We start from the raw sequence: 27373 nt of genomic DNA, 5'->3' as shown, positions 1-27373 counted from the left end.
GGCGGGGACGCCAGTCCCCCCGACCGGCTCCCCAGCCCCTGCCCACCCTGGGAGAGGGCGGTGGCCGTCTCGGCATAAGGGACCCCGTGTGCCCCCACCGGGACGGACAGTGTCGCGCCCGACAGTGGACCCCCCCACCCCCAGCCCCCGTGTGCCCCAGACGGAGGGGTGGTGCCACCCACTCACAGCATCAAGTGGCTCCTCTCCAGCTCGCCGCGGTCCAGGGCCCCGCCGGTCAGGTCAGCCTGGTCAACCGCCTTCTCCTCCGAGTCCTTGAGCGCCGCCTCCGAGGGTGACTCGAACACCTCGTCCGGGTAGGTGGACAGCTCCTCTGCCAGCACCCCCTCCTGCATGGAGGGGGGATGCCAGGGGGCAGTGGCATGTCAGGGGCGGGGCTGGGGACGCCAGGGGGCAGGGCCAGGGAGGGAAGGGCATCAGGGGGCTGTGGGGGGGGGTGGGAGGGGCGGGCCTCACCCGGGCAAAGAAGGACGTGTCCAGCTCGTCGGGGAAGTCCACCGTGTCCTCCTCCAGGAAGCTGGCAGGCGTGAAGCTGCGCCTCTGGGCCCTCCGGGGGCCCGTCTCCTTGACCGAGCGGCCCTAGGGGCGAGGGCATGGGGCTGGTGGTGGGCAGGCTCAGCCAGGCCTACCCCCCACACCCTTTTCTTTAAAAAATTATATCTGTTGAGTGCTTACTAGGTGCCAGGCACCTTTCTAAGCACCAGGGGTAGATACAAGATCATCAGGTTGGACCCAGTTCCTGTCCCACCTGGGGCTCACACTCTTCATCCCCATTTTCCAGATGAGGTCACCGAGGCCCAGAGAAGCGAAATGACTCGCCGAAGGTCACACAGCGGGCATACAGCAGAGGCGGGATTAGAAGCCAGATCTTTGTGACTCCCGGGCCCGGGCTCTAGCCACTCAGCCATAGCGCTTCTCTTCGCCTCACACCTCCCCGGACCCCCACGCAGTCACCCCACCCCTTCCGACCCCGGGCCCCGGCCCCATTCCCGGGGTCCCTTACTTTGACAAGCGCGGCAGCGGCCCGGAAGCTCATCTTGGCCACGGACTGGCGTTTCCGTCGCCGCGGGAAGCGGTTGAAGCCCGAGCGGGAGCTGGTGAAGGAGCAGAGGGAGGTGGCCCCCGGGGTGACGGGCGTGTGCGGGGCGCTGTAACCGTCAGCGTCGTCCGCCATCCGGAAGGCCCGGCCGCGGGCCAGGGGGTCGATGATCTGCGGCGGGGCGGGGGAGCGTCAGGACTGCGCTCGGCCGCAGAGCCCAGCCCGGCCCGGGCGGGTGGAAGGAGCCGGGTGCCCGTGCTCTCCCTCCAGCTCGCCTGGCACGAACCGGAGAGGAGCCGGGGGTGGCAGTCAGCCCATCAGTGGCATTTATTGAACACTTACCAGGTGCCTGGCAGTATACTGAGCACTTGGGAGAGAACAACAGAACAGACAGGTTCCCTGCCCACAATGAGCTTACAGTCTAGAGAAGCTAAAGGGCAGAGCTAAGGGGTGGAGATGGCTCCTGGGCGCCCGATGCCACTCAAGACCCATTCCCGCTCAGGCTTCTGCTCTCCCCCGCTCTTCCTGGGATTTCTCTTCTCCCCAGGGCAAGCATCAGCCCATCTGCACTGTAGTCTCCCACACGCTCAGTACAATGTGTACAATAGAGTCAGTAAGCACAATCCCTGTCCTCAAAGAGCTTAAAAATGGTATTTACTGAATGCTTACTGTGTGCAGAGCACTGTACTAGGAGCCCGGGAGTAAAATGCAACAGTACAGAGCTCCACACAGAGCAGCACTCGGTAAATACCATTGGTGGAATAGAATTAGCAGACGCATTCCCTGCCTTTAAGGGGCTTACAAGTGACATTTATTGAGCACTTACTGTTTACAGAGCACCTTAGGGAACTCATCTGCTCATTTCTTTTGAACTCTACTCTCCCAAGTACTTAGAACGGTGCTCTGCACGTAGTAAGCACTCAATACCGTCCATTGACTGATTATATTAAGCCCTTGGGAGGGTCCAATAGAGTAGACAGACATGATCCCTGACCTCAAGGAGCTTACAGAAGTGCTCAGCGCAGTGCCCAGCACACCCAGTAGGCACCCAATACGTACAATCGAGGGAGGGAGGAGGCATTCGATGACGATGACGTCGTGGGCAGGGAATGTGTCTATCGTTCTACCAGACTCTCCCAAGCACTTAGTACAGTACCTTGGACACAGCAAGCGCTCAAAAAATACGATCGAATGAGTGAATGAATGGTGATGACGGCCACAGTACTTGTTAAAGCACTTACTCCATGCCAGGTACTGTACTAAGAGCCAGGGTAGATCCAGGATGACCAGGAAGGACCCAGGTCCCGTCCCCCAGGGGGCTCCCCGGTCCCGGGACGCCAGGGAGGGGGCATCGGCAGCTCACCTTCTGCATGCCCAGCTGGCACGGGCCCACGTAAAGGGGCGGGGGCGTCTCGGTGCTGGCCAGGGACAGGTTGTCCTGGCTGGGCAGGTCCATCTCGCGGATGACCTGCGGCTTCAGCTTGCCGTAGCGCTGGCTGCAGTGCCAGATGGTCTTCCGCTGCCATTTCTGGGTCGCGTCGCTGTCCTTGCTCACACCGAACCAATCAGCTGTGCCCCTGCCGTGCCGAGGTTGTGGGGGGGGTGTCTCTGGGTTAGGGGAGGTGGGCCGGAGGAGGCAGCCACCCCTGCCCCACAGTTCACACAAACACACACCCCTCCTCTCCCACCTGCATCCCACTCCATGGTTCACAGCACACAGGGACTCTGTGAACTCAGCCCCCCGCCCGGTTCCCCGCCTTGGACCCTCCCTCTGCCCGCCCAGTGGCCCCGGGGGAGAGCGAAAGGATGACGTCTGACGGTCTGGAAGGCAGGAGAGCCAGATTCTAGTCTCGGCTGTGCCACCTGGGTGCTGTGTAGCCTTGGGGAAGTCACCTAATCTCTTCGAGCATGCGAGTCTGTCACTTGGGGAGACCCCCTGCCCCAGGCCAGGGAGGCGTCAAGAGCCGGGTGCTCTGGCATTGAGTGGTGGTGGGGCAAAGGAGCACGATCCGGTTCTTCCTGAAGGGGAGGCCTACAGGACCTCCGAGACCCCGGGAGCTCAGCCCCTGACCCGGCCAAGAAGAGCTCAGGCCGGTCACCGTTCCCCCTCCGCACCCCAGATGAGGCCCCCCACGACCTCGACCTAGGGGTCAAGGGGAGCCAAGGGACCACAGCCTCCACTGCTTCCCCCACAAGCCCCCTTGGGGAGATTAAGGGTACAAAGGAAGCCGAGGAAGAGGGGTTTTTTTTTAAAAAAAGAGGGCACCCCTCCTGTTGTTGGGGGGACCCCCGGCCTCGGCGGTCCACCCGAGCCCGGCCTGGCGTGCGAGGATCCCGGCCCGGAGCCGGCCGGGGGAAGGGCGGCATGCAAAAGTTCAGGAGCACCTGGCCGGCTGCGGGGGGCGAGGGGCCGGGCCACCGGACGCCCCCTCCCCTGGGGAGACCATGCCCCACACCCGGCCCCAGGCAGCGCCCACGCAGCATGCGCCAGCCCGGGTACCTGAGCAGCGAGCGGGGGAGAGGCTGGCGCCTCCGGGGAGGCAGCCGGCGGGCGGCCCGGGGCCCATCAACCGGCAGGGTCTGAATTCGCTCAAACCGCACCTGCCTGCCGGGGAGGAAGGAAACCGGGACAGAGACAGAGAGAGAGACAGAGCTGAGGAGCCCGGGCCGGGCTGGACGCAGAGACGCAGGCCCGGAGAGACAGACGGAGATGAGGAGTGGGAGCCGGTCTGCGCTCCCAGGGAGCAGCCCAGAGGGACAGAGACAGAGCGAGGGGCGGGAACTGGGCTGGACACAGAGACTCTGAGAGACTCTGAGCAGAGGCAGGTATAAATGCAGAGATGCAAGTCAAGAGAGGCAGAGACAGAACTCAGGAGGAGGAATCAGGCTGGGCATAGAGAAACAGGCCTAGAGACCGAGGCAGAGCTGAGAAGCAGAAGCCGGGCTGGGCAGAGGCACCAGCCCAGAGAGACAGAGACAGAGCGGAGGAGAGGGAGCCAGGCTAAACACAGAGACACAGAAAGCAGTCCAGAGAGACTGAGCTGAGGAGCAGAGGCAGGTCTACATACAGTGACATGAGCCAACAGAGGCAGAGATGAAGCTGAGGAGCAGAAGCCAGGCTGGGCACAGAGAGACCAAGTCAGAGAGACAGTCAGAGCTCAGGCACAGGGGTGGGTCTGGATGCAGAGACAAGGCAAGCCCAGAGAGACAGAGACGGAGCTGAGGAACAGGGCTGGACAGAGAGACACAACCCCAGAGAGACAGAGGCAGAGATGAGGAGAGAGAGAGGTGGGTTGGACACTGAGAGACAGACCGGCCCAGAGAGGCAGAGCTGAGGAAGAGGAACGGGGCTGGATGCAGAGGGACAAGCCCAGAGAAACAGACAGAGCTGAGGAGAGACAGCCAGGCTGAACACAGAGACACTGAGAGACCAGCCCAGAGAGGCAGAGACAGAACTGAGGAGTGGGGCTGGACAGAGAAACACAAGCCCAGAGAGACAGAGAGAGCTGAGGAGAGAGAGCCGGGCTGGACACAGAGACACTGAGAGACCGGCCCAGAGACACAGAGATAGAACTGAGAAGCAGGGATGGACACAGAGACACAAGGATGGAGACAGAGCCGATGAGCACGGCTGGACACAGAGACACTGAGAGACCATCCCCGAGGGACTGAGCCAGGAGAGCTGGGGAGAGGGGCCCTCCAGGGTCTGGGCCGGGTGGACAGACCCTTCCCGGAGATACACAGAGACAGAGAGGGAGACAGACAGAGACACAGAGAGAAGCAGAGGCGCTGCCCAGCAGGCCAGGGTCTGAGGGACGGGGGAGGCAAGGTCTGGAGGGGAAGGCAAAGTCTGGGGGTTCCCTGGGGCCAAGGGTCGGCGGTCAGGGGTGGTCGCCTCTGCGGATGGTCTTTGGGATGGAGGGCTGCACGGCCTGGGGGTGGAGGGTCTCCGGGCCCGCATGGAGGGGAGGGAGAAACACACATTATCCGTACCTGCGGACAGTCTGTGGGACGGAGGTCTGCCTGTGCAGGGCAGGCCTGTGGGGGGGTCAGGGGTCATCGCACCTACAGATGTTCTGAGTGACGGAGGTCTGCCCGTGCAGGGCGGGGCTGCGAGGGGTGAGGAGGTCAGGGGTCATGGCACGCACCTGCGGATGGTCTGAGTGATGGAGGTCTGCCTGTGCAGGGCGGGCCTGCGGGGCGGCTCGGCGTGCGGCGAGGGCAGGCGGGAGGAGGCCTCGGCGGGGACGCTGACGCTCCGCAGGAAGCTCTGCCGCTTCACAGGCTGCCGGGACGCCCCGACCCCGACCGACACACCACCGGGAACGACAACGGGAGCCGCTCAGCGTGCGGCCTAAGGGCCGGGACCGGGATCGGCCGGGGACCAGGATGGGGACCAGGATGGGGACGGGGAGGGGCCGGAGGGGGGAGGGGGAGGAGCCCCGTCCGGGCCACGCCCACACAAGCCCCGCCCCTAGGGCTCTGACAGACAGGCTCCTCGGGCCCCGCCCCCCAATGCCCCGCCCCCGGCGGGTAGGTTAATGACGTCACCAAGGGGGGGAACTCCTGGACCCCCGCCCCCTCGCGCAGGCGCGTCACTGCCCCGGACGAAGGCGGGCTCGTCGCCCCCCCCCCCCCCCCCGGGTCCCCACCGCGCGCAGGCGCGTCACCGACCTGGACGAAGGCGGGCTCGTCGAGCCCCGGGCCGGCGGCGTTGGCGGGGTTGGCGGGGATGTCCAGCTTCAGCCACGGCGGCTTCTTGCGCTGGAGGCTGCTGGTGCTGTCGCGCCGCGCCTCCGTCATGGCCCCGGCTCAGGGCGGGGGGTCTGGGGGCAAAGGAGACGGCGGTGGGGCCGGGCCGGGCCGGGCCGGGCCGGGCCGGGGGCGGCAGGGAGACCCCTCCCCATCCCCGCCCGTGCAAGCCTCCGGCAGGCCGCCAGGGGGAGACACGCGTCAGAGCGCCGCGCTGGGGGCGCCACGAGGCCCCCACAGATGCTCCTCGCTTTCTTTCCTTTTTACCCTATTTAATAATGTTGGTATTTGTTAAGCGCTTTTATGTGCCGAGCACTGTTCTAAGCGTTGGGGGAGATGCAGGGTAATCAGGCTGTCCCATGTGAGGCTCCCAGCCGTCCCTGCCCCCCGTGGGGCTCCCGGTCTCCACCCCCTTTTCCAGACGAGGTCACTGAGGCCCAGGGAAGTGAAGTGACAGGTCCAAAGTCCGGCAGCGGCTGAGCAGCCGAGCCGGGATTAGAACCCACGACCTTCCGACTCCCAGGCCCGGGCCCTACCCACTAGGCCACGCTGCTTCTCCTTATGAGGCGGTCACCTAAATTCTACTCCTTGAGCGAAGGCAAACTAAGGGAAAAGCAGCAGATTTTATTAAGGCCCTAAATCCTCACAGACGGTTGTCTTGCAAACTTTTCACCATATTAGTTTCATGCGGTCTTCGCTGGTCATTTTTTTTAAAGTCAAAAATGACCGTTTTTAGTCCTCTAAGGGGAAAGGTGGTTACCCACAGAAATACACTTTATGAACGCATTCCCAGAGGGAACATCTGCACAGCGGACAGTGTTCCCACTTCAGTTGGAATGATGAGTTTCCGAATGTGTCCCACAATATGTCTGATGGTTTGCTATGACCCCCACTGGCTCAAATTCCTCTCCTCCGGTTCTCTCCTCGACACCCTCTAATCTGGTTTCCGTCCCCTTGGCTCCACGGAAACCGCCCTATCGAAGGTCACCAGTGATCTCTTTCTTGCCAAATCCAACGGCCGCTACTCCATCCTCATCCTGCTCGACCTCTCGGCTGCCTTCCACACTGTCGTCCACCCCCTTCTCCTGGAAACATCATCCAACCTCGGCTTCACAGACTGTTCTCTCCCGCTTCTCCAGCTATTTCTCTGACCGCTCATTCTCAATCTCTTTCGTGGGCTCCTCTGCCTCCCATCCTTTAACTTTGGGGGTCCCTCAAGGTTCAGTTCTGAATCCCCTTCTAGTTTCCATCGACACCCACTCCTCTGGGGAACTCATTCGCTCCCATGGCTGCAACTACCACCTCTGTGCGAATGATACAAATATCCACATCTCCAGCCCTGAGCTCTCTGCCTTTCTCCAGTCTCACATCTTCTGCCTTCAAGACCTCTCTCTTTGGATGTCCTCCCGTCACCTCAAACTTATATCCCAAACAGCGCTCCTTATCATCCCATCCAAACCCTGTCCTCTCCCTGACTTTCCCATCACTGTAGACGGCACCACCATCCTTCCCATCTCACAAGCTCGTAACCTTAGCATTACCCTTGATTCCTCTCTCTCATTCAACACACATATTCAATCTGTCACCAAATTCCATGGGTCCCATCTTCACAACCGCCAAAACCCGCCTCTTCCTCTCCTTCCAAGCTGCTTCCACATTAATACAATCACTCATCCCATCCCCACCTAGATTACTGCATCAGCCTCTTTGCTGACCTCCCAGCCTCCAATCTCTTTCCCAATCCAGTCCATACTTCACTCCTCTGCCCGGATCACTTTTCTACAAAAAGGTTCGGGGCATGTCACCCCGCTCCTCAAAAACTCCATTGGTTGCCCATCCACCTCATCAAACAAAAATTCCTTACCATTGGCTTTAAAGGATTTTACCACCATGCCCCCTCCTACCTCACTTTGCTTCTCTTCTTCCACAACCCAGCCTGCACACTTTGTTCCTCTAATGCCAACCTTTTCACAGTGCTTCCATCTTTCCTGTCTTGCCACCAACCCCTGGCTCACGTCCTGCCTCTGGCCTGGAATGCCCTCCCTCTCCCGCTTCAAAGCGTATTAGAAAGCACACCTCCTCCGAGAGGCCTTCCCATACTAAGCCCCACTTTTCCTCATCTCCTATTCCCTTCTATGTCATCCTGACTTGCTCCTTTTGCTCTTCCCTGCTCCCAGCCCCACAGCACTTATAAATATATATGTCACTTTATTTATTTGTATCGATGTCTGTCTCTCCCACTCTAGACTGTAACCTCGTTGTTGGCAGGGAATGTCACTGTTTATTTTTGTATTGTACTCCCCCGAAGCGTTTAGTACAGTACTCTGTACATAGAAAGTACTTAATACGACTGTATGAATGACTAATAATAATAAAGTGGCAGTATTAGGTGTTTATTATATGCCAAGCACAGGGGCAAATACAAAATAATCAGGTTGGAAACAATCCCTATCCCACAGGAAGCTCACAATCTAAAGGAGAGGAAGAACAGCCATTTAATCCCCCTTCGACAGATGAGGAAACCGAGGTACAGCTGTTGCCGGATTGTACATTCCAAGTACTTAGTACAGTGCTGTGCACACAGTAAGTGCTCAATAAATACGATTGAATGAATGAGGTGCAGCGAAGACAAGTGGAGGTTTAGGTGCTCGGATGGAGGGAGCCCAGGGCTGGTGTTAAGCGTCAACAACCCTGGTCCTAACCTTAACCCTCGTCCCCTGAACTGCTGTTTGCCTGACCTTTCCCCTGGTCAGCCTGGAATATCTTCCCCACTCATCTTCAGCTAATTGAGGTCACCTCCTCTGGTGAGCCTTCCCAGATTAACTCCTCTTCCTCCTGCCATTAGTGTTTCTACAAAAGCCCTTTAGTGTCCATCTCCTCTAACAGCTCTGTCCCTCCCTCAACAGCAGGAACTGGGAGAGCAGAGAGTGCAGCAAACAGTCTCTTGAGGGCAGGGTAATCAAGTCTCCTCTCCCTGGCCCTCCCTCTCGCCCCCGTGCTCTATCTGGACTGGGGCGGGGGGACTTTAAGCCACCCCCGACCCACCTTCTGGCAAGGATTCCAGCCACCTTGCATGGAGGCAGGGGGCTGGTCTGGATGACCTTCACAACTACCTTCACAGAGGGGGAGGATGATGATGATGGTATTTGTTCAGCACTTACTATGTGCCAAGCACTGTTCTAAGCGCTGGGGTAGATACAAGGTAATCAGGCTGTCCCACGTGGGGCTCACAGTCTTCCTCCCTATTTTACAGATGAGATAACTGAGGCACAGAGACTCGCCCCAAAGTCGCACAGCTGACAAGTGGCAGAGCCGGTATTAGAACCCACGACCTTGGACTCCCAAGCCTGTGCTCTTGCCACTAAGCCAGGCTGCTTCTCGAGGCTTGGAGAGGAGGCTTGGCAGGACCAGCACTTCTCCCCTCAACTTGCCCTTGGGCCAGTGTGACCCTGGCATGACCTCTGACTAACCCCTTTCAGAGAGGCCTAGGGTCCGGTTGAACCTATCCAAGTCTGAGCAACATTGACTCGACGGACTTGGATCCCTGCCCCCATTTTATAGAGGAGAAGACCAAGTCACACAGGAACTTGCCCAAGACTGAGTCAGCCAGTCCCAAACTTTCTTTCCTCCCACTCCTAAAGGGGCCTGAAGTCCTGCCCTCTGCTCTAGTGCTTAATACGGTGCTCTGTAGGCAGTAAAAGCTCAGTAAACACCATCGATTGACCGGCGGCTGCAGCTTGAGCCACTCTGCCTTCAGACCCCGGGGCCGGCCCAGAAATTCTTCCCATGGCATTTCTGGCAGGTTTTCCTGCCCATGTATGGCTGCCCCTGGGAATGCTGGGAATTGCAGTCCCGAGACCAGCACGTGTTTGATGATGATTATGGTACAGTTAGGCGCTTATTATGTGCCAAGCACTGTTCTAAACACTTAGATACAAGTTAATCAGTTTGGACACAGTCCCTGCCCCACTGGGCTCACACTTTTAATCCCCATTTTAGAGACGAGGTAACTGAGGCCCAGAAAAGTGAAGTGACTTGGCCAAGGTCACACAGCAGACACGTGGCGGAGCCGGGATTAGAACGCAGGTCCTTCTGACTCCAGGCCTGGGCTCTAGCCACTAAGCCACGCTGCTTCTGTTTGTGGGGTTCTCCGAGCTCCTAGCTGTCTGCCCCTGGAGTCGGGAAGAGCAATTCCCCAACCCTTTCCCTCGATGGGCAGCCCCCTGCTCAATTTCACCCTAAATGATTCTGGCGGTGGGGGTGCCAGCCGGGCAAGGCTTGAGGTGGGAGTGGTGCTCAAGGTATGGAAAGGGGCTGGGGGTCAGAGGGCGAGGCAACCGCTCAGGCACCTTTAGAGAAGCATTGTGGTCTGGTGGAAAACGCCCAGGCCTGGAAGACAGAGAATCTGGGTTCTAATCTGCCTCTGCCACTTGTCTACTGAGTGACCTTACTGATAATAATAATAGTAATGATGTTAAGTGCTTACTGTGTGCCAGGCACTGTTCTAAGCTCAGGGGTAGATATGAACTAATCAGGTTGGAGAGAGTCCCTATCCCATGTGGGGCTGACAGTCTTAATCCCCATTTGACAGATGAGGTCACTGAGGCCCAGAGAAGTGAAGTGACTTGCCCAAGGCCACACAGCAGACAAGTGGCGGAGCTGGGATTAGAACCCATGACCTTCTGACTCCCAGGCCCAGGCTTCATCCTCTAGGCCACACTAACTACTTCGGTGCTTAGTACAGTGCTTGAGGCATAGAAAGCACTTAAATTCCACAGTGGTCATTATTAGGCCAGGGCTTGGAGTCCCCGCCAACAGGCCTCCAGCAGGACATCCCAGGAGCCCCGCCTGGATCTCGAACCTGGAGCCCGGGCCAAGCCAGCCCCGCCCTCACCTCGGAAGAGGGTGACCTCACAGCACACGCCTCCGCCTCTCCGACCTCAGCTGGGTCCCCAGACACAGAGTCCGCCAAGCAGCGTGGCTCAGTGACAAGAGCCCAGACATGGGAGTCAGAGGACCTTGGATCTAATCCCAGCTCCACCACTTGTCTGTGTGACCTTGGGCAAGCCAAACTCACTTCTCTGTGCCTCAGTGACCTAATCTGGAAAATGGAGATTGACTGTGAGCCCCACGTGGGACAACCTGATGAGCTTGTATCTACCCCAGGGCTTAGAACAGCGCTTGGCACTTAGTAAGCACTTAACAAACGCCATCATTATTACTATTATTAAGGTTGGCAGTGCAGAGGGGGCGAATCTAGGGTGGGGAGCGGGGAGGGGAGAGCAAAGCACCACCCCAGTGGGTGACCCCTATGTAATCCCCCCCACTCTCCCCAGCAACCCCCCAACTAGGTACCGAGGGCAGAGGTCACCCACCCAGGCCCACCCCTTTGCCCACTGTCCACCAGACCCTCTCCCCTTCCCCCGAGCACCCTCTCAGGAGGGTGCCCGGGCCCGGGTTCAGGTACCCACCCCAACCCTGCCTCCCGGTGAACCAGGCCGCCGTTATCCTCTCCGCCCATTGGCCAGCCAGGCTGATGGGGCGGGGGCCCGGGTTCTCTGCTCACCTGCGGAACCGGGGCAGAGGGCGGGAGGGCCCAAAAACCTGCGGTCACTTCCAGTGGACCCCACCGGCGTCTGCGGAGAGCACTCGCTGACCGGGGGCGGGGGCCTCCGGGCTCCGGGAAGCCCGAGGTCGCCTGCTCAGACCACCGGCCGGGATCGGAAGCCGGGGCCCGGGGCTGAAGGCAGGAGGGAGGCCGTGAGGCCGGCCACGAGGCCGGAGGGAGGGGACGGAGAGGAGGGGGTACTTCCTGGCTAGAGAATGGACCTCCGCGCAGACCGATGTAAACATTTCCTGGGCTGGTGGGAGAGTGGGAGAGGAGAGGAGGATAGGGAGGGGGGAGGGGCTGGAGCGTTTCCCGCTTTGGAGGGGGGCCGGGCTGCTCCCGGCCCCCCAAGGTGATTCCTGGGGACCGGGGTCCCTAGAAAACCGGTGACCCCGGGGACTGGGGCTGCAATGGGGATGAGAAGCAGCGAGGTTCAGTGGAAAGAGTCCGGGCTTTGGAGTCAGAGGACGTGGGTTTCGTCTGCTGTGTGACCTTAGGCAAGCCACCTCCCTTCTCTGGGCCTCAGTAACCTCTGGGGATGAAGACTGTGAGCGCCACGTGGGACAACCTGATGACCTTGTATGTACCCCAGCTCTTAGAACAGTGCTTGGCACAGAATAAGCACTTAACAAATACCATCCCTGTTATTATTATTATTATTATTGTTATTAGTGAGGTAGAGGCTGGGTGGGACCAGAATCTGGTGTCCTTCCTGCTACCTGGAGGTGGGAGGGACCCCGGACTCTTCCCCTCCCTGACATTAGAACAGAAAATCCCCAATTTCCAGATGAGGTAACCGGGGCCCAGAGAAGTGAAGCAACTTGCCCAAAGTCATCCGGCTGGCAAGCGGCAGAGCCGGGATTCGAACCCATGACCTCTGAGTCCCAAGCCCGGGCTCTTTCCGCTGAGCCACGCTGGAAATGAGAAGCGCCGTGGCCTAAAGGAGAGAACCCGGGCCTGGGAGTCAGAAGGTCATGGGTTCTAATGCCTCCTCCGCCGCCCGTCTGTCTGCTGTGAGGCCTCGGGAAAATCACTTCTCTTCTCTGGGCCTCATCTGGAAAAAGGGGATTGAGGCTGTGAGCCCCACGGGGGACCAGGGCCGTGTCCATCCCGACTTGCTTGTGTCCGCCGTGGGCCTTGGTCCAGTGCTTGGCACAGAGTAGGCGCTTAATAAATACCACAGTGATTAGTAGTAGTAGTAGTAGTAGTAGTAGTAGTAGTAGGGAGGGGCGAGGCTTTAGGTATGTGAGGGGAGCGAGGCCCAGATGGGGGGGAGGGGGGTGCTAGAGGAGGGGTAAAAGGGGGGGTTTTCCACGGGCGCAGACGGGCAAAGCCCCGCCAAGGAGGGTCTTTTCTCCACCTCCAGGGGTCGCTGACAGGGGCGCAGCCACCCCCATCCTGCCTCAGTTTCCCCCTTTCGTCCCTGAAACTAAGTCGCTGCCAGTGAGAGCCCCCGCCCCAGGTCACCCCCACTCACACCGTCCTCTAGAGAACACTCAACGGGGCTCCCTGTTCAAGCTCAAAGAGGGCTGTCCTCAATCATTCACCCATTCATTCATTCAATCATATGTACGGAGTGCTTACAGCATGCCCAGCACTGTACTAACCACTAGGGAGAGACACGTAGGCAGAGAAGCAGCATGGTGTAGTGGACGGAGCGTAGGCCTGGATTCTAATCCCGGCTCCGCCTCTCGTCCGCTGGGTGACCTGGGCCAAGTCACTTCACTGGGCCTCGGTTGCCTCCTCTGTAAAATGGGGATGGAGACCGTGAGCCCCACGTGAGACAGGGACTGTGTCCAGCCCGATTTGCTTGTAACCCCCCCAGCGCTTAGTAGAGTGCCTGGCACATAGTAAGCGCTTAACAAATGCCATTATAATTATTACTATTAAAATGGGGATTGAGACAGTGAGCCCCACGAGAGATGGGGGCTTGGATCCAGCCCAGCTCTCAGTACAGTGCTGGGCACATAAATGCTTAACAAATACCACAATTATCATTATTATAATTATTAACCAAATACCATAAAAAGGAAGAAAAAGTTTAGTCTAGACATAATAAGCGCTCAGTAAATCCCCTTGATCGACTGATGTCTGCAGGCCGTAAGAATCCAAGAGGAGGGATTTATTTACACTGTGGCATTTTCTCTGGGTCCAGGTCCGGAGGGGGTGGGTGGGTGGGGGTCTCTCTCTGCTCCAGGGGGCCCCCACGTCGCGGCCCGATAAGCGAACTGCCCGCTCCGGGCTCCACCCCCGCCGAGGGACATGCCAGGGCTTGTCCTGGCATCACCCGCCTGGGGAGGGCCGGCCGGGCCAGGCCAAGAGGAGACGGGGCAAATCATCTATTGGTGGGGAGGGGGAGGAGGGTGCCCCAGAAGGGTAGGGGGCTTCATTCATTTGATCATTCTAATCCCCATCTCCCCCACTTGCCCGTTGTGTGATCTTGGGCAAGTCACTTCACTACTCTAGAGGAGCAGCGTGGCCTAGCGGCTAAAGCCCGGGCCTGGGAGTCAGAAGGCCCTGGGTTCTAATCCCCGCTCGGCCGCTTGCCCACTGTGTGACCTTGGGCAAGGAGTCAGAATAATAGTAGTAATAATGTTGGTATTTGTTAAGCGCTTACTATGTGCCGAGCACTGTTCTAAGCGCTGGGGGAGATCCAGGGTAATCAGGTTGTTCCACGAGAGGCTCACAATCTTCATCCCCATTTTACAGATGAGGTAACTGAGGCACCGAGAAGTTAAGTGACTTGCCCAAAGTCATTCATTCATTCGGTAGTATTTATTGAGTGCTTACTATGTGCAGAGCACTGTACTAAGCACTTGGAATGTACAATTCAGCAGCAGATAAAGACAATCCCTGCCCAATGATGGGCTTAAAGTCACACAAATGACAGGTGGTGGGGCTGGGATTAGAACCCATGACCTCTGACTTCTAAGCCCGTGCTCGTTCCACTGAGCCACGCTGCATCCCGGCTCTGCCACTTGCCCCTTGTGTGACCTGGGGCAAGTTACTTCACTTTTCGGGGCTTCAATTATCTTATCTGTAAAATGGGAATTGGATGGGGACTGTGTCCAATCAATTTGCTTGTATCCACCCCAGCGCTTAGTACAGTGCCTGGCACATAGTAAGCACTTAACAAATACCATCATTATTATTCTCTGTGCCTCAGTTACCTCATCTGTAAAAAATGGGGATTAGGAGTGTGAGCCCAATGTGGGACAGGGACTGCGTCCATCCTCATTATTATTATTATTATTATTACTTTAGTATTTGTTAAGCTTAACCCTAGCTCTTAGAATAGTACTTAGCATATATTAAGCACTTAACTAGTACCATTATTATTGTGAGCTTGTCGTGAGCAGGGAACGTGTCTGTTGTATTGTACACTCCTAAACGGTAGAACAGTGCTTTGCACACAGTCAACACTCAATAAATACGACTGAATGGAGTACTTACTGTGTGCACAGCACTGTACTAAGTGCTTGGGAGAGTACGAGGCAACAATAAACAGACTGAAGGGGTTTGTCAGAGAGAAGCAGCCTGGCATAGTGCCTAAAGCCCGGACCTGGGAGTCAGGTCATGGATTCTAATCCAGGCTCCACCACTTACCCACTGGGTGACCTTGGGCAAGTCACTTTACTTCTCTGAGCCTCAGTTACCTCATCTGTAAAATGGGAATTGAGACTGTGAGCCCCACGGGGGAGAGGGACGGTGTCTAACCCGATTTGCTGGTATCCACCCCGGCGCTTAGTACGGTGCCTGGCACATAGTAAGTGCTTAACAAATACCATCATCATTATCATTATTAGAAACACCCTGGTGGGGGAGGAGGCATGAACTGGGGAACACCTAGGGGAGCCCAGTTGGGAAGGGGGGCAGTCAGTCCGTCACCCACCTTCGGTCCCCGTCCAAAAACCCTGGTGCCAGAACAAGGGGTGAGAGCATCCTTGAAGCCAGAAAAAGGGGAGCCTGGGTAATAATTAATTATCACAATCCCCATTAGGAACAAATCTAACGATTGTCATATTTGTCAGGTGTTTACTATGTGCCAAGCACTTGAGTGGATTCATTCAATTGTATTTATTATTCATTCATTGGTGGGGGATGTGTCTGTTTGTTGTTGTTTGTTGTTGTATTGTACTCTCCCCCAAGTGCTCAGTACAGTGCTTTGCACACAGTAATTGTTCAATAAATACGACTGAATGAATGTATGAATGAATACAACAGAAGCAGCTCAGACACAGGTCCCGCCGGCTATGGGGCTCACGGTAATAACAATAATTGTGGTATTTGTTAAGCGCTTACTATGTGCCAGGCACTGTACTTAGCACAGGGGTAGATACAAGTTTACCAGGTTAGACACAGTCTCTGTCCCACATGGGGCTCACAGTCTCAATCCCCATTTTACAGATGAGGTCACTGAGGCACAGAAAAGTGAAGTGTCTAACAACAACAGTGATAATGATAATAGTAATAATAATAATACTTGTGAAGCACTTGCTACCCTTTTCTAAGTGCTGGGGTGGAAACGTGTCAATCAGGTTGGACCTAGTCCCTGTCCCACAATGGGGCTCACACTCTCAATCCCCATATTATAGATGAGATAACTGAGGCCCACGGAAGCTAAGTGACTCACCCAAGGTCACGAGCAGACATGTGGTGAAGGCAGCATTAGAACCCAGGTCCTTCTGACTCCCGGACCCGTGCTCTATCCACTAAGCCTAATAGGGAGGAAAAGCAGATATCTCCATTTTTACAGATACTGAGGAACAAGAGAAGTGAACTGACTTACCCAAGGCCACACAGCAGGCCAGTGGTGGAGAGGTGAGATTAGAATCCAGGACTCCTGACTCCTAGGTCTGTGCTCTATCTACTAGGCCATGCTGCTTCTCTCTTCTTTGAATGTGCTCTCATACCAGTTCTGCAAATACCAGTTATGCAAATTTTCTGTTGGCTCACATTTTGGGGGTAACTGAAAAATCTGAATAAACAACCGGCAGCGGGGAAAGAGTTGAACTGGAATTGCACTGGAGGAGCAGTGTGGCCTCGGAGAAAGAGCACGAGCCTGGAAGGTGGGAGACCGGCTTGTTCTAATCCCAGCTCTGCCACTTGACTGCTGAGTGATCTTGGGCAAGTCATTTCTTCATCCGTCAAATGGGGATTAAATATCTGTTCTCCCTCCCTCAGAGAATACTAGCTCCACAAAGGACAAGGACCGTATCTCATGGCATTTCCTCTAGGGTTTAAGCATAGTGCTAGGCACTTGGTAAGTACTTAAACTCCACAATTATTATTAAGCCGCTATCGCTAAAAATCAGTTCCTACGGGCACATTCTTGGTCCTTAGGCTTATCTTTTTTTAAAAATGGTACTTGTTAAGCGCTTACTATGTGTCAAACACTGTTCTAAAGCGCTGGGGTAGATACAAGGTCCTCAGGTTGTCCCATCCCACTGTATCTACCCTAGCACTTAGAAGAGTGCTTGGCACATAGTAAGCGCTTAACAAACACCAATATCATTTATTATTGTTATCTCCCTCCTGAGCCCTCGCCCATCTCCACCCCTTCTATAGAGGAGAAAACCGAGGTGCTGTCTCCCCAGGCCCCCTGGACCTCCGTCACCCTCACAGAGCCCCCGCCTCGACCAACCGCAGCCCACCCTCTCCTCGCCTGCCACCATGCGAGACACTGTGTTAGACACTGGCCTGAGGGCTTGGGAGATCTAAGGAGCTCGCTGGCCAATAAATGCCACCACCACCACTTCTACAAAGAGCTCAAAGCCCTCCTCTTCCAGGGAGCCTTCCTGCCTGAGCCATGGGCATACCTGGAGCCCCCTGGGGCCCATCACGCTTTTCCTCCCAAGAGGAGGGGTGTGGGTTCCTGTGTATTTTACAGTTCTCCCTCGCCTCCGTTTACATAAAGATACATAAATCACAGATTCATTCCTTCATTCAATTGTATTTATCCAGAGGTTACTGCGTGCAGAGCACAGGTTCAGCTTGAGCTGTTTGCAAATACCACACTTCTTATCTTTTAGACTGATTGCCCCTGACAGATGCCGTGTCTAATTCCCACTTGTGTATTCCTTCCCAGTGCTTAATACAGTGTTCGGCACAGAGCAAGCGTCTCTGGACCGGTAAGCTCCTTGTGGACCGGGGACGTGCCTACCAACTCTGTTATACTGTCCCCTCCAAGCGCTTAGTACAGTGTACCTCGCACAGTAAGCACTCAAAAAATACCATTGATTGACTGCTCGATCAATATCTTCAGACAGCCAACTCTTCGATTTATATTAACTTCTGTCCTCTCCTGTAGATTGGAAGCTCGCAGTGGGCAGGGAATGTGTCTGTTGCATTATCATATTGCACTCTCCCAAGCGCTTAGTACAGTACTCTGCCCCCGGTAAGTGCTCAGTAAATACTACTGATGGACAATCGATGGCCACTGGGGATGGTGGGGAGAAATTCTAGATAACTGAAACCCAAGGATAATCGGATAATCCGAGCCCTAAATTCCAGCTCTTCCCCACATCACGTATGTAAAAAATCCACAAATCACAAATGGATACTAGTAATGATAATTATAATTATGGTATTTGATAAGTGCTTACAATGTGCTAAGCAGTGTTCTAAGCACTGGGGTAGATTCAACACAATCCCTGACCCACACTCTTAATCCCCATTTTCCAATTGAGGTAACTGAGGTCCAGAGAACAATAATAATAATAATAATACAATTATGGTATTTGTTAAGCGCTTACCATGTGCCAAGCCCTATTCTAAGTGCTGGGGTAGATACCAGTTAATCAGTTTGGACACAGTCCCTGTCCCGCATGGGGCTCACAGTCTCAATCCCCATTTGACTGATGAGGTCACCGAGGCCCAGAGAAGTGAAGTGACTTGCCCCACATTACACAGCAGACATGTGGCAGAACCGGGATGAGAATCCATGACCTTCTGACTCCCAGGCCCGGGCTCCACCCACTACCCCACAAGCTACGACTCTCAATTATCTGAGGAAACAGGGGAAGGGATCAGGGGCCGGGTTGCCCGAAACCCACAGGTAATCCGGATCGCCCCCGAGCCCAATGGCTCCAGCCTCTTCCCCGCCATCCAGTCCTTGCCCGGCCCCCGGAGCGGCACCCCCTCGGTGCCCAGGTTGTCTACGTTCCCGGCCCCATCGGGCCCGGTCTGTCAACCTGCCAGGCCAGGTCGGGGGCCTCTCCAAACTTGAAGAGAAAGGTTGGCCGGACAGTTGGGGCTTGACGAGCGGCAATTAAATGAAGCAAGCGGGCCTCCGCGGCCCCCTCCCCCTCGCCTGGCCGGGCCTCCTAACTAGTTCTGCCGGTCTTCACGGCTTCCCTGGCTCTGGTGTTTACTTCTACCCATCCGCCCGTCCTCAAAGACGGCACCCTCCTTCCCCCGCCAACCGCGGGCCGGCCTGCTTTCTCAGCCACTCAGTCCATCGTATATATTGAGTGCTTACTGTGTGCTCAGTACTGTACTTAGCGCTTGGGAGAGCATGGAATAACCATCTAACAGACATGTTCCCTGCCCACAACGAGCTTATGGTAAAGAAGACTCTAGGGCTCGGATGAACGTTCTGCAGTGCCCCCGTTCGGCGGGCTCCGGGGGCCCGGGAGAAGCGGCGTGGCCTAGTGGGTAGAGCCCGGGCCTGGGCGTCAGAAGGACTTGGGTTCTAATGCCACCTCTGCCACTTGTCTGCTGCTGTGTGACCATGGGCCAGTTACTTCACTACTCTTTGGCCTCAGTGACCTCATTCAACCGTATTTACTGAGCGATTACTGTGTGCCAAGCACCATACTAAGCGCTAGGGAGAGTGCAATATAACAACAGACGGACACAATCTTGCCCACGACAAGCTCAGTTTAGAGGACCTCATCTGTAAAATGGGGTTTAACACTGTGAAACCCTTGTCGGACAGGGACTGTGTCCAACTTCCCGTTATTGGGCAGGGATTGTCTCTATCTGTTGCCGAATTGTACATTCCAAGTGCTTGGTACAGTGCTCTGCACGTAGTAAGCGCTTAATATATACTATTGAATGAATGAACTTGATAAACTTGTTATCTAAGAAGAAGAAGCAGCACAGAGAAGTGAAGCGACTTGCCCAAGATCATAGAGCAGACAAGTGGCAGAGCTGGGATTAGAACCCATGACTTTCTGACTCCCAGGCCTGTACTCTATACACTCGGCTGTCCTCCTTCTCCTAATAATAATAGTAGCTGTTAAGTGCTTACTATGTGTCAAGCACTGTTCTAAGCACTGGTATAGATACAAGGTAATTCGGACACAGTCCCCGTCCCACACGGGGCTCACAGTTTTAATCCCCATTTTACAGGTGAGGGAACTGAGGTTAGAGAAGTGAAATGACTTGCCCAAGGGCACAAAGCAGGCAAGTGGCAGAGCCACTTGATAATAATAATAATAATAGTAGTTAGCGTGGCTCAGTGGAAAGAGCACGGGTTTAGGAGTCAGAGGTCATGGGTTCTAATCCCGGCTCCACCACCTGTCAGCTTGTTGACTTTGGGCAAGTCACTTAACTTCTCGGTGCCTCATTTACCTCATCTGAAAATGGGGATTAAAACTGTGAGCCTCACGTGGGACAACCTGATTACCCTGTATCTCCCCCAGCGCTTAGAACAGTGCTCATCAAATAGTAAGCGCTTAAAGATACCATCATTATTATTATTAGTTAATAATAATAGTGGTATTTCAATCCATCATATTTATCGAGCACTTACCATCTGTAGAGCGCTGTGCTAAGCACTTGGGAGAATACACCATAACAGCGTTGGTAGACACATTCCCTTCTCATAATGGATTTGTTCAGCATTAACTATATACCAAGCACTGTACTAAGCCCTAGAGTAGATATAATCAGATCCCATCTGGGGCTCATATTCTTAATCCCATTTTGCACACGAGGTAACTGAGGCACAGAGAAGAGAAGTGACTCACCCAGGGTCGCCCAGGGGGTGAGTGGCAGAGCCAGGATTAGAACCCTGATCCTCTGACTCCCAGGCCCGGGCTCTTTTCACTAGGCCACGCTGCTTCTCCAGCTCCTCCTTCCCTTCCTTCCCCGTATTCCAGTCCCATGAGCGGACCAAGAATCTAGGGAGAGCCAGGGACTGCTTATTCTAGATGGTTTGGCTACAAACCACCTTGGGTCATTTCACAGCACTTATGTCTCTGTCTGTCATTTATTTAATTATATTAATGTCTTTCTCCCCCCTCTCTAGATTATAAACTCCCTGTGGGCAGAGACTATGTCTCAGTGCTTAATACAGTGCCTGACACCTAATAATAATAATTATTATTATGGCATTTGTTGAGGGCTTACTTTGTGCCAGGCACCATTCTAGGCACTGGGGTGGATACAAGCAAATCGGGTTGGACACAGTCTCTGTCCCACATGGGGCTCACAGATTCAATCCCCTTCCAGATGAGGTAATGAGGCCCGGAAAAGCGAAGTGACTCGTCCAAGGTCACACGGCAGACAAGCGGCGGAGCCGGCATTAGAACCCATGACCTTCTGACTCTCAGACCCGTGGCTCTATCCACTATGCCACTCTAGTAAGCACTTAACAAATACCATTTTAAAAAACAACAAAAAACAGGAAGGGGATGGACAGGGAAGAAACAACAGGGCTGTTCCCCAACTCCCACCAGGGTGAGGGGGATCCCCTCCAGTACACTGTGGGGAGCAGGAAACCCTTTTCCTCCGCGGCAAGGGAGGGGCAGGGGGCGAGCACAGGGAATCCATTCCCACAGGAAACTAGGCAGCCGGAAACACCAGCGGGGCCCAGAGGGATTTGGGTAAATTCATGGAAAAATGTGTGTTGGGTCACTGGAGGGAAAGTCAGGGATTCGTTCATTCAGTTGTATTTATTGAGTGCCGGCTTTGTGCAAAGCACTTGACTAAGCGCTTGGGAGAGTACACTGTAACAACAAACAGACATTCTCTGGATGGAGAGGGGACGGTCGGGGTGTTGGATGGCCCTTGGTGGGTCACCTGGGAACAGTCAGGGAGGGAGAGGGGACCGTCATCACTGAGACAGAATAGGGATTCTCTCTATTTGTTGCCAAACTGTACTTTCCAAGTGCTTAGTACAGTGCTCTGCACACAGTAAGTGCTCAATAAACCTGATTGAAGGAATGAATTGAAAGGACTCCATCAGCTCTCCCCCTCCTACCTTACCCGCTGCTTTCCGATTATTACGGTATTACGATGGTATTATTAATGGCTTACTCTGCGTCGAGCACCGTTCTAAGTGCCGGGGTAGATACAAGGCAACCGGGTTGGACTCAATCCCTGTCCCACTTGGGGCTTGTAGGAGGGAGAAGAGGGACTGAAGCCCCATTTTCCAGTTGAGGAGACCGAGGCCCAGGGAAGTCAAATGACTTGCCCAGCGTTGCACGGCAAGCAGTCGGCAGAGCTGGGGTTGAAGGCAGGTCTACTGACTTTCAGGCTTGGGTTTCTTCCACCGGGGCCACAGTTTTTCTACCCCGCACGCTTCGCTCCTCTAATTCCAATCTGCTCTCTGTACCACCATCCCGTCTATCTCGCCGCCGACCCCTGGCCCACCTCCCACCCTCCTTCTTCATATCCGCCAGACGCTCGCTCTCCCCACCTTCAAAGTCTCATTAAAATCACACCTCCTTCAAGAGGCCTTCCCTGACCAATATTTCATTTCCCCACCCAATTCACCCTCCCTTTAAATAACCTAGAATTTATTTATTTATCTGAATGTGTGTCTCTCCCTTTAGACCATAAGGTCTCTGTGGCCAGGGAACATGTCCACCTTCTCTGTTATACTGTATTTTCCCAAGGGCTTAGTACAGCGCTCTGTACACCTAGGTGCTCAATAAATATGATTGATTGATTAAATTTGATTGAATGACCTATGCATTTGGGTGTCTTCCATTTAAGCACTTTGATACGCACTCAACCTCCAGCCCAAGGCAGAGCACAGCATATATCCTTTTGCTCTGTCATTTTCCCTATCTGAAATATATTTTAATGTCTGCCCGTCTGCGCTAGATTCTAAACCCACTGTGGGCAGGGAACATGTCTTTCAACTCTGTTGTATCATCCTCTTCCAATTGCTTAGCCCAGTGCTCAGCACCAAGTGCTTGATAAATACTATCCATCGATTGATTGGAGAGTCGGATGGTCCATCTGGATGACTGTCCATAATAATAATAATAATGATGGTGGCATTTTTTAAGCACTTACTCTGTGCCAAGCACTGGGGTAGATACCAACTCATCAGGTTTGACACAGTCCCTCTCCTACGTGGGGCTCACAGTCTTAATCCTCATTTTACAGATGAGGAAACCGAGGCCCAGAGAAGTGAAGTGACTTGCCCGAGTTCATAGAGCAGCAGACAAGTGGTGGAACCGGGATTAGAACCCAGGTCTTCTGACTCCCAGGCCTGTGCTCTATCCACTAAGCCACGCTGCTTCTGTCCTGGCGCCACCACCAAACCCAGGGGCCTGGGTTGACCAGGCTGGTGGGCTCAATGGAGTCAGGGGCTGGGAGGGGGCATTCATTCATTCATTAAATCGTATTTATTGAGCACTTACTGTGTGCAAAGCACTGTACTAAGAGCTTGGGCGAGTACAATAGAACAACAGATTCCCTGCCCACAAGGAGCTCACAGTCTAGAGACGTTGTAAGGGTTGGATGTACAGATCTAAGCAAAGCAGCGAAACAACAGCAGGCACGACCACCTCCTGCACAACAAAGCTTGCATGTATGTCGTGTGCCAGCCTCCCGCACCACTGGATGGACAGACAGATGGACGGACACATACTCCTCCCCCGCTCTGAGCAGACGGGACTGTGGAGAAGCAGCATGGTGTAGTGGGTGGAGCCCGGGCATGGGAGTCAGAAAGTCATGGGTTCTAATCCCGGCTCTGCCCCTTCTCTGTGGCTGGGTGACCTTGGGCAAGTCACTTCATTCAATCAATCATATTTATTGAGCACTTACTGTGTGCAGAGCACTGTACTAAACGCTTGGGAAAGTACAATATAGCAATAAAGAGAGACAATCCCTCCCCACAATGGGCTCACAGTCCAGAAATGGGGAGACAGACATCAAAACAATAATAATGTTAATAATGTTGGTATTTGTTAAGCGCTTACTATGTGCCGAGCACTGTTCTAAGCGCTGGGGTAGACACAGGGGAATCAGGTTGTCCCACTTGGGGCTCACAGTCTTAATCCCCATTTTACAGATGAGGTAACTGAGGCACAGAGAAGTTAAGTGACTTGCCCAAAGTCACACAGCAGACAAGTGGCCGAGCCAGGATTCAAACCCATGAACTCTGACTCCAAAGCCTGTGCTCTTTCCACTGAGCCACGCTGCTTCTCTAAGTAAACAGGCATCAAGACCATCAGTACAGATAAATAGAATTATAGATATATACACATCAGAACTAGTAAAACAGGCATTAATATAAATAAATGGAATTAAAGATATATACAGTTCCCTAATCTGTAAAATGGGGATTCAGTCCCTTTTCTCCCTCCTATTCAGACTGAGAGGTCCACATGGGACCTGATGATTTTGCATCTGCCCCATTGCTAATTCCAGTGCTTGACACATAGTAAGTGCATCACAAAAAACCATGGCCTACTGGCTAGAGCACAGGCCGGGGAATCGGAAGATCGTGGGTTCTAATCCTGGGTCTGCCACTTGTCTGCTGTGTGGCCTTGGGGAAGTCACTTGACTTCTCTCCTCAGTTCCCTCAGCTGAAAAACGGGGATTGAGACTGTGAGCCCCATGTGGGCCAGGGACTGCGTCCAACCCGAGTCCAGTACAGACTATATGGCAACCCGCATGGCTTAGTGGAAAGAGCCCGGGCCTGGGAGAAGGAGCACCTGGGTTCTACTCCCGCAATCACTTGGCTGCTGTGAGACCTTGAGCAAATCACTTCACCTCTCTCTGCTTCACTGCCTCATTTGTAAAATGGGGATGAAGACTGTGCCCTGTATGGGACAGGGACTGTGCCCAACCTGATTTGTTGGTATCCACCGCAGCGCTTAGTACAGTGCCCGGCACACAGTAAACGCTTCACAAATGCCACAGTTACTATTACTATCATTTGCTCGTATCCACCCCTGTGCTTAGTACAGTGCCTGCACAGTAAGTGTTTAACATCTACCATCACTATTTCTATTTGCTCGTATCCACCTTGGATTTAGTAGAGTGCCTGGTGCACAGTAAGTGCTTAATACCACAATAATTATTATCATTATTATTTGCTTGTATCCACCCGGGTGCTTAGTACAGTCCCTGGCCCACAGTAAATACTTAATACCACAATAGTAATTACATTACTATTTGCTTGCATCCACCCCAATGCTTAGTACAGTGGGAGAAGCAGCGTGGCACAGTGAAAGAGCACGGGCTTTGGAGTCAGAGCTCAGGAGTTTGAATCCCAGCTCTGCCACTTGTCAGCTGTGTGACTGTGGGTCACTTAACTTCTCTGTGCCTCAGTTCCCTCATCTGTAAAATGGGGATTAAGACTGTGAGCCCCACGTGGGACAACCTGATTCCCCTGTGTCTCCCCCAGCGCTTAGAACAGTGCTCTGCACATAGTAAGCGCTTAACAAATACCAACATTATTATTATTATTACTATTACAGTGCCTGGCCCACAGTAAGCACTTAATGAATACCACAATTATTACTATTATTATTTGCTTGTATCCACCCCAGCTTTTAATACAGTGCCTGGCACATGGTGAGCACTTAACAAATACCACAACTATCATTATTCGCCTGAATCCATCCCAGCGGTTAGTCCATTGCCTGGCACATAGTAAGCGCTTAAGAAAGTCTACGATTCTCAAAGAAATCCTCCCCCCCCCCCCCCCAGTTATCATCAGCGAGGCGGGTTGGGGCACAGGGGTGGGGGCAGGGTCCGCGCAGGTTTGGGAGGAGAGGGGGCAGTCGCAGTCCGGAGACCCCCTCCCGCCCCCGGCGGGGGGCGGGAGAGAGAGAGAGAGAGAGAGAGAGAGAGAGTGCGAGAGCGAGCTCCAGCTCCAGCTCAGCCCTAAACCAGAAAAGCCTGTTTGGGGCCTGGCCTGTCTCTTTTTTACTTTTTTTCTCTCTCTCTCCTCTCTCTTTTCTTTTTCTCTCTTTTTCTCTCTCTCTTTTTCCTTTCTCTCCTTCTCTCTCCCCCCCTTTCTTTTTTCTCTCATTTCTCTCTCCCACTCTTCCTCCCTTTTTCCTTTCTCCTTTTCTCTCCCTTTCTCTCTGTCTCCTTCCTCCTCCCTTTTTCTTTTCTCTCTCTCTCCTTCCTCTTTTCTCTCTCTCACTCTCTTCTCTTTCTCTCTCTCCTCTTTCCTCTCTCTCACTTTTTCTCTTTTCTCTCACTCTTCTCTCTCTCTCTGTTCCCTCTTTTTCCTCTCTCTGATGTGTTCCTCCGTCCAAGGGACTGAGGCAGCGCGGCAGGGTGAGGGTCGGGGTATCTGGAGGAGGAGGAAGGGAAAGAGGGAGGTAGCAGAGGGGTTCACACAGGCAGCCTCCATCGCCCCCGAGACCCCCAGAGACCCTCAGCCCTCCGGCGATGGGGATGGGGAGGGGACGGGAGGGAGGGGTCCCTGGGTCTGAATCAGTGTGGAGGGGGCGGTCAGAGCCAGCTGGAAGGGCTGGGTACCTCTGGGATGCAGGAGAGCCCCATCTCCAGCCTGCCCCCCCACCCCGGCATGATGCCCGCACCGTTGGCCAAAGCCCACCCCTTCTCCCCCTCCCCCTGACCTGTCTGGCCGCACTAGCCACTTGGCACGGGATACTTTACTGGTCACCCCCCACCCTTTAGGGGCCAAACTGGGGTGGCTAAGAGGGAGAGTGACCCCTTCCCCCGCCCCCAGGCCAGTCCTCTCCCATCGGCGGATCCAAATGGGGTAGGGGGTCCTCCCGCTCCTTCTCTCTCCCCTCCCTCCCTCCCTGCGGCCTGGGGCAGAGCTGGGGCAGAGCCGGGGCAGAGCCGGGCGGCCCAGGGGGCTGAGCCCTGCAGGGATGGGGATGGCAGGAGGCCTGGGAATAGGACCGGCCCGTGGGGGAGGGATGAGGGTCAGGGATTCCGAGGACCCCGGGAGTCACCGCCCCCTCTGGGCCTCAGTTTCCCCGTCCGGACAAGGGGGGCAGGAAGATGAGTTGGGCCCCCCCGCCCCCCGGGCGTCCGGCCGGTCAGCTGTCCCCGGGAGCGGGGCCGGAGCCCAGCTGTCCGGTCCGGCCGCCATGCCCCCCTCCCACCCTCCCTGGGCCGGATCCGGGGAAAGGGACGCCGGGCGGGGGGTGGGCGGCCTTAATCCTCTCCGGGGGCTATTTTTACAAGAGGGCAGGGTCAGGGGAAGGATCCACATCTCTCTCTGTCTCGGTGTCCGGAGGAGCCCCCCGCCCCGGGACCCCCCGCCCCGGCAGGCTGGAAAACAGAAGCGACCCCGCCCCCCCCATCCCCACCCCCCGGCTCCTCCGCGCCCCTTTCCCGCCCGCTCCGCAAACTCTGACTGTCCATGGGGGGGGCGGCGGGGGTCCGGACCCCATCCTTCCCAGAACCCACCAACACCCCGGGACCCCCAGATCCCCGCCGCCCGGGGTCTCTGGGCTTCCAGCGGGATCCCGGACGGGGCGGGGGGCAGAACCCGCCCCCCGCCCCCCATCCCCGGGCCGGGGAGCCCCAGAAGGACCGTCCCAACCCCGGCGGCGGCCAGAACCTGCTCAGCCTGCTCCCGCCGCCTCCTCCCTGCGGCCCTCCGGCCGGCGCCCCCCGTGCCCCCGATCCGGGGGCCGCACGTCCTTACCGCCCACGGCAGCGGCGCCGTGTCCGGGGGTCCGGAGGTCCGGGAGGGTCCGGGGGCGCGGGGAGACGGGGCGGCCGGGCCCGGGGCGTCTGCCGCCGGCTCCGAGTGTGCTGAGCGCCCCGCC

The 27373-nt window shown here is 55.3% G+C and overlaps 1 protein-coding gene across 1 annotated transcript in view; it reads right to left on the bottom strand.

The window, feature by feature from the left end:
- RHBDF1 (rhomboid 5 homolog 1) overlaps nt 1-27373 on the bottom strand; it is a 35304-nt gene extending 7931 nt beyond the window's left edge. Inside the window, exons 1-7 of the mRNA XM_029049448.2 lie at nt 27250-27373; nt 5732-5883; nt 5206-5342; nt 2421-2634; nt 1022-1228; nt 475-597; nt 187-347 (exon numbers count right to left, since the gene is read on the bottom strand). Of these exons, the coding sequence (XP_028905281.1) occupies nt 187-347; nt 475-597; nt 1022-1228; nt 2421-2634; nt 5206-5342; nt 5732-5860 (971 nt within the window). The 5' untranslated portion in view covers nt 5861-5883; nt 27250-27373. The remainder of the gene's footprint in view (nt 1-186; nt 348-474; nt 598-1021; nt 1229-2420; nt 2635-5205; nt 5343-5731; nt 5884-27249) is intronic.

Source organism: Ornithorhynchus anatinus, chromosome 21 (genome assembly GCF_004115215.2).
Source record: "Ornithorhynchus anatinus isolate Pmale09 chromosome 21, mOrnAna1.pri.v4, whole genome shotgun sequence".
Lineage (NCBI taxonomy): Eukaryota > Metazoa > Chordata > Mammalia > Monotremata > Ornithorhynchidae > Ornithorhynchus > Ornithorhynchus anatinus.
Note: the sequence above shows the minus strand (reverse complement) of the source record. Positions and strands in the feature narration are given on the sequence as shown.